Genomic DNA, 10,916 nt, shown 5'->3' with positions numbered 1-10,916 from the left:
ACTATATTTAATTATAATTATTACTATTACAAATGCAATAAAATAAAAAATATAATAATTATTATTAAAATATTATTTCGTTTTTAGTTATTTTATTTAAAGGTATATATTTTTTCTTGTAAATATTTTATGTGAAATAGATTATTAAAAAATATTTTATTTAAATAATCTTAGAGGATAAAACACCACCTCACAACTTTTAATTTATTATTATTTGATTTTTATTTTTTTTTAAATTTAAATCTCTGGGTTTCTCTAAAAAAGAAAAATCACTGGAGTGTTTTTAAAAAAATAAAAAAAAAATTACAGGTGACGTTTTGGCAAACCCCAAACGCCATTGCTGATATATTTGATTTTTTTTTTAAATTTATTTCTAGGAAGCCAAGCCAGCCGTCCACACTTAGCCGCAGCCCTGATTTTTCTGAACCCTAATATCCTCAGCTTCAGCCTCTATGTCCAATCCACGGCGAGGCGGAGAGCGAGGGAGGGACATGGCTAATGCATATTGGGATTCGAGGGGGCTGGAGATCGTGAAGAAGCATGATTCTAGAGGCCTCATACGGAAGAGAATGAAGCTCACCTCTACTCGTAAAGCCAATGCTAAGAAGCTTCTTCATCGAGTTTGGTAGGCATGTTCTCTATTGCTTTTTGTATTTCTCATAGTTTTTACAGATGAATCATTGATGTCTTTGCGCCAACTGTTGCTCATGTATTCTTTTCATTCTTCTCGAGAGCTTGAAATCTTCGTAGATACTTGAACTCGATTCGTGCTGTTTAGTGGATTTTCTTGTATTCAATGTTTTTCTATTTGCTATCGCAATTCTGATTGTTCATGTGCTCTGAAAACTTTTTCATGCTCCGAATTGCAAACCCTTGCATTGTCTTCCATAATAAGATCCAGGCTGGGTATACGTGATTTCCTACGAGGTGGTCGGGTTCCTGTGTGTAAATGACTTCATAAATATTGAACTCCATAAATTTGTAATCACTGTTTAGTCATCCAGAAGAAAAACGATTGGCTATGGCATTTTGTGAAATAGGCCCCCGACTTTGAACCCTGTTGTGTTTTTAGATATATGTAGCGCCCTCATATTTCTATTAGAGCATGCTACAGCAGAAGGTAGATACATCTGCTGCAGTAAAAGCTGTTCACTATCCAAGTTATATAACCTTCTCTTCCAAAAGCATCCTTCCTGAAATATGTAGAGGTAACAATTTTCACTTCTTTAACCAGGTATATCTAAATGTGTTTTAAGATATATGCAGCGCCCTCATATTTCTATTAGAGGATGCCAGAGCAGAAGGTGGATACATCTACTGGAGTAAAAGCTGTTCACTGTCCGAGTTATATAATCTTCTCTTCCAAAAGCATCCTTGCACAGATATACAGAGGTAACAATATTCTCTTCTTAAATCAAGTTTTGTATCTAGATTTAGACTAAACCAGCACTTTAATCTCTAAAATTATTAAATACTTGAAGGAGTAGATAACATGCTAGGAGTTCGATAATTTCTTGGAAACTAACTCATGCGGTCATCAATATCTTGAGACTATTGTTATTTTACTCTTTGGTTTTCATATGAAACTTTGTTTTTGTTTGTCTTCTATTTTTTTCATGCATATACATCTGATCTGATAAAAGTGATAACAAGTTCGTCTTGAGATATCCATATCCATCATTAAACGATCATGAGAAATGAAGGGTCTAGTTCCCAAAAAATAAAACTCATCTAAATGGTACTTTTCTTGGTTGTATCAGAGTTTCAGATATTCATTCAAGTGCTGTCAAAATTATGTTTTATTATGTTCTATCAATGTTAGACTATGAGTATATTTCCATCGGCATGATTCTTAAACGAAGAAACCTACACTTGTGGTCTCTCTCCACTCATTCGAATTAATACTCAACCATTAATGAGAGAAACAGGGAAACAAAGTCAAAAATAAAATCAAGAAATCTGTGTTCTACTGTTCTGCTTATTCACATCATGTTTCACAAAACTAAGTAAGAATGCAATTGTAACTTTTAAGCCTATGGTTTGGTTTAAATTCCTCACTAGTAAAGCTGATCTAAAGTTTTGCTATTAGAGGCCTCAGAATTTTTATTAAAAATAACAATATTATTATTGTTTTAGTTTTGTTTCGGGCGTTTTTTATTTCATTTTCTCTTGCTTTTCAGGACACAGGTACAATATTTACTGTGCTACTTATTTATTTTACTTTTATGTTTCGGTTGAATGAGATCATTACCTCTAGTCCAAAGATGGCTCATAGCAATAGATCACCTGAATTTCCTTGGATGAAAGATGGAGTAGGATTGCCGCCCAATGCATCAGAATTACTTGTCTAGCTGGTAATGTTTTTGGAATATAGAAATGCATTATGATAGCTTAGACCTCTCGCTTTGAGAATCAGGACAGGCACAAAAATGCACTATCTGAATTAATAAATGTACTCTGGTTCTTTCAGGTTCTGCCTTATTTGGATTTTATTATTTAATTTGATTTTATCTTTATCATCATTAAATTAGAACGATACTCAAGTTATTCCTGCATTTCTTATGTTAGCTTCACAAGCTTGTTTTCCATAATTACTTTGAGTTCAGGCATAAATCCCAGCGTGCATTTTATATTCTGGAGCATCAAATGATTTGAATTACTGTTATTTACAGCTAGTTTTTATTTTTTGACAAGCTGGTGTTAATAGTAAAATTGTATCAAAATTTGAGCTCTTAGTTGGAAAGGCTATATTCTAAAAACCTTTAATGAAGCAATCCCTGTTATAACCAATGCATGGGATAATTGCTCAATCAGGCTATTAATTACAGATTCAAGTATAAGTCCTGTTGTCAACAATGAAGTATAACTTTATTATATACAGAGTATATGAGAGATGATGAGATTAGAATGCAATTCTTGATAGAAATGTTGTATTTTTACTTTGTTGCCTTAAAACTTTTTTATTCTATCATTTTGACATTCTAGATTGGTCAAGTTAATAAATAGCTCTAATTGAAACAAAGCAAAATATCTGGATTGGGTGGTATTTTGCTTTTATAGCCTACCTTTTACACTAGGATAGAGCCAGTAATTTAAGCTAAGCTCGATGGGCTAGCTCTAAAAATTTAGAACTAAGCCCTAAAAAAAATTATTTTTTAATATTCAAACCTATTCGGGCAGCTTGAATAGGCTCGAGCAAATTTGGGCCAAGTCTGAACCCGATTGGGCTTGGCCCAAATACTTGAATAAATTTTTTTAAAAAATGTATGAAATATATTAATTAATTTTTTAAGTTTTATATCATTTTATATTGAAATACTATGTATTTGAGTGCATTACTATAGTTATTTTTTAAAAAAATTAAAAGCATTTATATTTTCATATTTTTATTATTTTTAATCAATAAAATATCTCAAAATAATATTTAAAATATATTTTAATATTAATTTTTATGTTTTAATAAGCAATTTTTTTAAAAAAAGTTTTAAGTCCCATACATCATTTGCGTATCTGAAAAATTATATTTTACATCTTTTTATAAAATAAGATAATTAATTTTAAAGTAAAAACAAAATCAAAAATAATTTTAAAAATAAAATTCGGCCATGTACGAATTCCCTGTTCTACTACTAAATAAACATAATAAATAGAATATTTTTGAATAATTATTTGGTTATCATCTATGCTAGATTTGGTTAAAAATTAAGAATAAAATAGAGTAAAAAGTAAAAAATCTTTGTATATAAGGGTTAAATAATATAAAAAGTTAAAGAAAAATAATTAAAAAAATAATATTTTACTCATAATTAAATAATTTTGTTTTATATAATATAACAAAGGCTTTTTTTTCCTTATTCTTATAAATAAAAAGTACAGTTTATCTAAAAGTTATTAAAAGTTTTGAACTAATAGGAACAATGATTTTAAGTTTTTAGTAGTCTAATCATGATTGAATTATTAAAAAATATGATTTGATTAAAATATATAAAATATTTAGACATGATCATGATAAGAGCAATATTTAAACAACTAAGATATTAATTTACAAGTAAAGGAAACATTTATAAATAAATTAGACATAATATACCAAAACAGTAACAGAGCTACTTATGTACAAAGTTGATAAGTTATTATTTTTATTTTATTCTTTTCAAGTTGAAATAATATTTTATGTTTAACAGAATTATTTAAAAATTAAAATTGATTCAAAAAATAAAGAAAAAATATTTTTAAAAAGTTTTGAGTATTCGGGCTTGCCCGAATAAGCCCGAAAGTGTTAGAGCTGGACTTGGCTATGTGGGCTTTCTAGAGGGGGTAGGATACTTTAAGCGTATCAAAATAAGCCCGGCTAGAATTGAACCCGACATGAATAAGTCCGGCCCGCCCGAATTACCGGTTCTATACTAGGACGCCCTGCACCAGTTTATATATATCACATTAAAAATACAACCACCGCTTGATGTAGTTTAACAAGTCCATTTTATTGTGTTTCTGTCCTGTAATTTTTAGTTTTTTCGGTTCCCCTCAAACTTTGTTGAACCCAGAAAGCTTGTGTTATTCATTGGATGCAATTAGATTGCTATTCTTTTGCTGGGGAGGCTCTCAATGATGGAATGAACTGATTGGAAACACTGGTGTGCAGGTTGCATGATATAATTACGTGAGTAATGTGTTCCCCCTGTACAGTGCATTTAAAATTAGTGATTTTGCTGTCCATATGTCCTCATTAACAAGTGCGCTAATTGATTGATTTAAGTTCATAAATGTGTTTCTAATGGAGGGAAGGTACTTATCCCAACATTTGCTCTTGGAAGAGCTCAGGTACGTTTTCTAAAATGATCATTAATCTTGCTGATGGTAGTTTATGATTTCATAGGCTTGCAACTATTGGACATAGTTCTAGCAGCCATTGTACTTATTGCATATTTGATGATGGAATTCGTAGTTTATGTATAGTTTTCCAAAATGAGCTTATGTACATTTTTGTTTTGTATTTTATTGTTAATAATGTATGTATTGATATTTTTAGTTAATATAGTTTTCAAATTTATTTGTAATCTGTGAGAATTATGCATTTATTACTTGAGTTCTGATCCTACTGTATTTCAAAAATACTTGTGATCTGTACGAATTATGCATTTAATAAAAATATTTCAAAAAATGAGACAAAAAAATATAAGCCACCTCTTAGTTATTTTTTAAAATATATATAACGAGAGGGAATGCCACCTCTTTATATATCTTTTTAAATGTAAAAGAGCAGGAAATGCCGCCTCTGGCTCTTTTTAAATGTCAGTTTTTTGCGGCACTTCTTTAATTAATGTAACATCATCGTAAACTTTAGATAGCTTTGAAACTTGAAGTGTCTTATAAACGCTATGAAATTAAAATTTTATATGCTATGAACGTCTTTTTTTTTTTTTTGTAGTAATGAAATATAAATTTTAATTGAAGGTATGGTAGAAAAAATTATTAAATTACTCAAAAATAAATATTTGTGGATATCATTTTATATTTTATGAAATTACATATCTGTTGATATCATTTTATATTTTCTATGTTTATAAAAAATATTTTCATATGATTAAAATTTTATTTTTATATTTAAAGCAACATAATAAAATAAAAAAATTATTTGTTTTTATCGTTTTATATTATATATTGTACTTATAATAATAGAAAAATTATTTTTGTAATTATTTACTTTGGTAATTTTGAAGAATTTTTTCATGTGAATCTCTCTATGTATATCATAAATTTTTTATTTTATAAAATATTTAAGTATGTTTTACTAATTTTTTAATTAAAAATATCTGTAACATATCTATTACTAATATAAAGATTTAGTGACAGAAATTAGTAATGGATTTAAGTCTGTCAATAAATTTTTTAAATTTGAACAAAATGTGATGCAATCTTTTATCAGTCATTAAGACGTCTTTAATTTATGTAATTAGTGACAAATTTCAGTTTGTCAAAAGATGTCTATCACTATTTATCCATCACTAAATATTCATTACTAATTTTAATTTATATAATAGTTTATGTGGGTTTAATTTTTTTTTTCCTAATAACAAGATATGTTTCGACAACAAATGCAAACGACACAGAGAAAAAGAAAAATGGTAGGGATCTCACTTTGATTATTATTTGAAGAAAGTCTTAATTATTCGAATCCTAGGAGAATCCTTTTCTTCCTAAATGAATCCAAGCTATAAATATAATTACTTGAAGAAAATGAGTGGACTTTAGGGTCTTGTTATTCAAATCCAAGATGTTAAAAGAGAAAAGACATAAAGAAATCCAAAAGCCATGTAATTACGAAAATTTCAAATACTTCGTATATTATTACAGCATGTGGAATCACTCCAATCTACAAGATAACTTGATCCCCAAAAAAAAAAAAAGATGAGCCATGATTATTATTAAACCCAAAAAGAAATATCATTTAATCGATCAATTAGTAGGCCCCCTAACATTTTCCATTAACAAAGCCTTGATTTTTTTCAATGATACTACAACATCAATCATGGTAAGCCATGCTATCGGTGGGTCAATGCAACAATTTAATGCTAAGTCAAAAATTGATCATACATGAGGTAATATAATATTGGAATTTTTGTTATCCCTGTTCAACAAGTTGGCATCTATAATATTGATGATTGAATATGGTGTTGATTTGTTCACCAATCTTTCAAACTTAATCTATGAACAAACATCTCTTCTGTCAGCTTCTTGTAAAGATTTCCATTAGCAAAATACTATAACTATACACATCTCCTTTGACAGTAACAACTCCTTTAGATCCATATTCTGTATGTCAAGTTGAATGGTTCGTATGAAGGTCATGATGTCAAAATCATAATATAAGGATTGTGGTTGAACTTTTATTTTGCATCATTAATTCAAATCTTTACGCATGAAGACGTGCAAATAAAATAATATAAAATTTTATAAAGCATAAATAAAACAATAGAACATATAGAAATAAACCCAAAATATTATTATCAAACCATTACCTAGGGCCATATATCCAATTGTAGCCAAAGTTTTGGTATAACTTTTCAATTGTCCTTCTCCAAACAATTTAGCAATGCCAAAATCACTAAGATGAGCCACCATATCTTCATCCAACAAAACATTGTTTGGTTTCACATCACAATGAACAACTTGTGTAGAAGAATCATGATGAAGATACTCTAAAGCAGTTGCCACATCAATCATTATTTTCAACCCTTGTATGACATCTAAACAGTACTCATGAGAGTACAACCATCATTCGAAACTCTCATTTTCCATGAATTCCATTATTAGAGATTTTAAATGATCATTTGAGCAACAATTGATGATCTTAATGAGATTGCGATGGTGTAAATTGTACATAGCAGCACATTCAATATCAAAGCTTCTTAATGCTGCTTCTATTTCTATGTTAAATACTTTCATAGCAAATTTTTTGTTTGGAAGAATTGCTTTATATACTAATCTAAAACTTCCATATCCAAGAAGATTGCATTGATCAAATTCACTTGTTCCCTATAGAAGTTCATAATAGGACATCTTAGTTGGTGTCTCCAAACTTACTAAATACCTTTCGATTGAATAAATATCATCATCTCTCTTATGCTTATGGAAGACTACTAAAACAACCAAAACGACAATCATGGTATGCAATGACCATTCTATCATCAGCATCACTTTATCTATCTAATATGTGCTTGTTTCCTTTCCTACATGGTTGGACTTGTAGTCAATGATTTTCACAAAGACCTTTATTCATCATAAAAGATGTGACAGTAAAATTTTGAAAAGGCCCACCATTTGGAATTTCTCCATGCAATAAATTGTAGGAAAGGTCTAGGTACTTTAGATAAGGTAGTGACTCTAAGGAACTTGGAATCACACCTGAAAAATAATTTTCAGAAATATCCAAGAACTCTTTGTTTATCTTGCCACCAAGCAATTCAGGAATAGGCCATTGTAATTTGTTATGGGCCAAAGATAAGTTCTGCAAAGTTTGCAAACTACCCATACTTTTAGGGATGCTTCCTGAAATTTGATTTCTTGATAAGTCCAATAGTATAATTGTTCTCAAGTTTGATACCTCTGGTGAAATTGTCCCACTCAATTCATTGGATGATATGTCTAAGATCAAGATATCTTTGAGACTCCGAAGAGAAGAGGGTATATGAGAAATCAATTTGTTTGAGCTAAAATCTAACTTCTGTAGGGAAGTATTCCCAAAGCATCCTGGAACCACTCTTGAAAACATGCTGGAAAGATACAACATACTTAAGCTTTTGAGTTGGTAAAGTTCATCTATAATGGACCCTTGCAATCTGTTGTAATTGAGACTTACAAAATGGACGCTATGTAATTTGCTAAATGTTTTAGGAATCAACCCATTCAAATCATTCTAACCCATAGATAATGCCATCAATTTTGTTAAATTTCCAAGTACAATGGGTACAGCCCCACTAAATTTATTCGATGACAAATATAATGAGATGAGATTAGAAACATTTGATATGTTTTTCTTGGAATTTGTCCAGTTAGTTCATTCATCTCCAACAATAAAAACTTCAAGTCAGGAAGGCCAACTCCTAAATATGGTGGGAGAGGGCTAGAGAGGGAATTCTGATCAAGACATAATAAGTGTGTCAATGTTGAAATGTTAAAAACATTTAAAGGATTATGGCCTTTGAAATGATTAATGGACAAGTCCGATATATTAAGTTTATCAAGATCGCCCATTTCCTTGGGGTATAAAACCTAGAAATGCAAAAAGAATAGGTATAATAACATATTTACAACTTAATGGATTTGTAAAAAGAAAATATAACAGGTATATACACGTATCTTTCTAATCCAAAAACTTAATATTTGTTCTGCTAATTAATAATGCATATATATTAGTTTTTAAAATTGAAAAGAATTAGGGAAATCATAAACTACCCTTGAGATGCCATGGTTATAGAAGGTTCATTTTAAAATTAAAGTTTTTATGTTGTAATTGTTGAATAATTATTTAATAGGAAATTAATAAATTTGTTAAATAACAAATTATAGGTATCTTACTAATGCAAAAACTTAAATGTTTGTGTTATTCACATAATATTCATATATAATATGAATTTGATATGCAATAACATTTTGAAAAAAAAACTTACATATTTAACTTTATATACTTGAAATGGTTATTTCCAATTAAATTCAGACACGTAAATCTTTTATATATTATTTATTTCATATCAAATTCTTGTTATAAATATTATTAATATATTAAAATTTAATTTTTTTGATTTAATTGAATAATAAAAGTACATTAAGTATATAAGACTAAGTATCTAAGTATTTTCCTAACATTTTTATAACTAAGCGGACTTTAACAGCAAAATAAAACATGTAATATTGTTTGCTGATAATATACATATGTACTAAAAAAAAACCAAACGCGTCGTACCAATTCCAAAATTTGAATATTTATCAATTAATCATGTGGCATAAAGCATTAAACAACTTTTTTGGCGAGTTTTTTTTTTTGGTGTAGTTGATGTGATAAATTATTAAGTATAATCAGCTCAAAAAAAAAAAATCCACATCATAGTAACGATGCGAGTTGAAATGTTTTATTTTTAATTTTGTTCTTTTGCATACTTTCTCCCTCCTGTTGATTTTGCATACCTCTTAATTTTAAATTAAATAATTTCAAAAACTATTACACTAAAAACTTAAATTTGAATAGTTTTATTTAATTTCACAGAAAATTGAACATGTTGAATAATTCCTCTTTAAAACCAATGAATTAAAATGATGCAATCTAATTATTTGTCTGACTATTGAAAACATCTCGGATTCTCGTTCATCTTAAGATTCGGTCGAACTAGTGTTTTGGAGTTGCATTTATATTTTTAGGAAAAATGAGCAAATTGATGGGACCCTAAACTCATATTTTATGCAATTTTTTGGGTCCTTGTTCGTTATTTTAGGTCCTTTATTGTTATTTTTGAATCATTTTTTTATAATTTTTGAGGGGCCAACATAAAATCTTATGTAAAGTTAAAAGGCTAAAAGTGCACTTTAGCTTATATATATATATATATATAAGATGCATTAATTGAAAGTTATTAGGTGGCACAAAATCTAAAAATGAAAAAGTAATGGTATTTTAGATTTACTCCATTTAAATATGCAGGAACGATAAGAAATTACGCTTGAATTGATGAAAAACAGAATCCTATTTTAGATTTACTCCATTCAAAAAAGAGATTAAAAAATGGAAACATAAATTTAGGTGCTTTATACATACCTGTAAATGAGTTACCATCCAAATACAATTCCTTTAAAGATGTGCAATTACTTATTGATTTTGGAATGCTTCCCTCTATGATTATCAGCAACATCAAAGATTTCAAGTAAAGGGAGCTGATGGCACAATTCTTCTAGCAAATTACCATTTAAATGATTCATGCCAAGCTCAACCTCTCTCAAAGAAGACATGTTCCAAATAAATGAAGGAATTCCACCTAAACAAAGTACAAAATGTTTGATTGTTGCTAGTAAGGATAAGACTGTCTATTCCCCAAATTCTCACAGAGATATAAATAATACATGAAAATTTGATAATTAGAGGCTTAACATTAATAGAAAAAAATATACAATAACCTTTTTTGGCAACTCCCTCATGTAAACATTAAATGGACTTTTATAAAAGCCATGTGTGCAACAACTTTTCTTGACATAAAAATTCAAAATTAGTAGTTAAGAAAAATGGATTGCATTAAACATATCAAGTATATTATAATTTTTACACTTAAAGTGGTTTCAGTTAAAAATTTTGCTAACAATATAGAATAAGCATAATAATGAATGAAAAGTTGGTTGAAGAATAAAATTAAGGGATGGGTACATTGAGC

At 28.7% G+C, this 10,916-nt stretch overlaps 2 protein-coding genes across 4 annotated transcripts; one reads left to right on the top strand and one right to left on the bottom strand.

Annotated features, from left to right (window-relative positions):
• The first annotated feature begins 393 nt into the window (after positions 1-393).
• LOC129287074 (uncharacterized) lies at positions 394-5,059 on the top strand. Of its 3 annotated transcripts, XR_008587588.1 has the most exons (4): positions 394-625; positions 1,267-1,392; positions 2,181-2,354; positions 4,643-5,059. XR_008587588.1 is itself a non-coding variant. In XM_054923231.1 (3 exons), the coding sequence occupies exons 1-3, from the start codon at positions 453-455 to the stop codon at positions 2,236-2,238; spliced, it is 357 nt and encodes a 118-aa protein (XP_054779206.1). In that variant the 5' UTR covers positions 394-452; the 3' UTR covers positions 2,239-3,354. The 3 variants fall into 3 exon arrangements, 1 of the variants encoding a protein (XP_054779206.1); XR_008587589.1 differs by lacking the exon at positions 4,643-5,059 and having other exon boundaries at positions 1,235-1,392; positions 2,181-3,354; XM_054923231.1 differs by lacking the exon at positions 4,643-5,059 and having other exon boundaries at positions 2,181-3,354.
• Positions 5,060-6,727: 1,668 nt separating this feature from the next.
• LOC129286439 (probable LRR receptor-like serine/threonine-protein kinase At3g47570) lies at positions 6,728-8,272 on the bottom strand. Its single transcript, XM_054922401.1, has 3 exons — positions 7,906-8,272; positions 7,020-7,247; positions 6,728-6,813 (listed from the first exon to the last, which is right to left on the bottom strand). Exons 1-3 carry the CDS (start codon positions 8,270-8,272, stop codon positions 6,728-6,730), a joined length of 681 nt encoding a protein of 226 aa, XP_054778376.1.
• Between the last annotated feature and the right edge of the window lie 2,644 nt (positions 8,273-10,916).

The sequence above is a fragment of the Prosopis cineraria genome, unplaced genomic scaffold (genome assembly GCF_029017545.1).
Source record: "Prosopis cineraria cultivar Desert tree isolate PC_DT_omini unplaced genomic scaffold, ASM2901754v1 PC11, whole genome shotgun sequence".
Lineage (NCBI taxonomy): Eukaryota > Viridiplantae > Streptophyta > Magnoliopsida > Fabales > Fabaceae > Prosopis > Prosopis cineraria.
The sequence above is the reverse complement of the archived record's forward strand: the minus strand, read 5'-3'. Positions and strand labels throughout refer to the sequence as shown.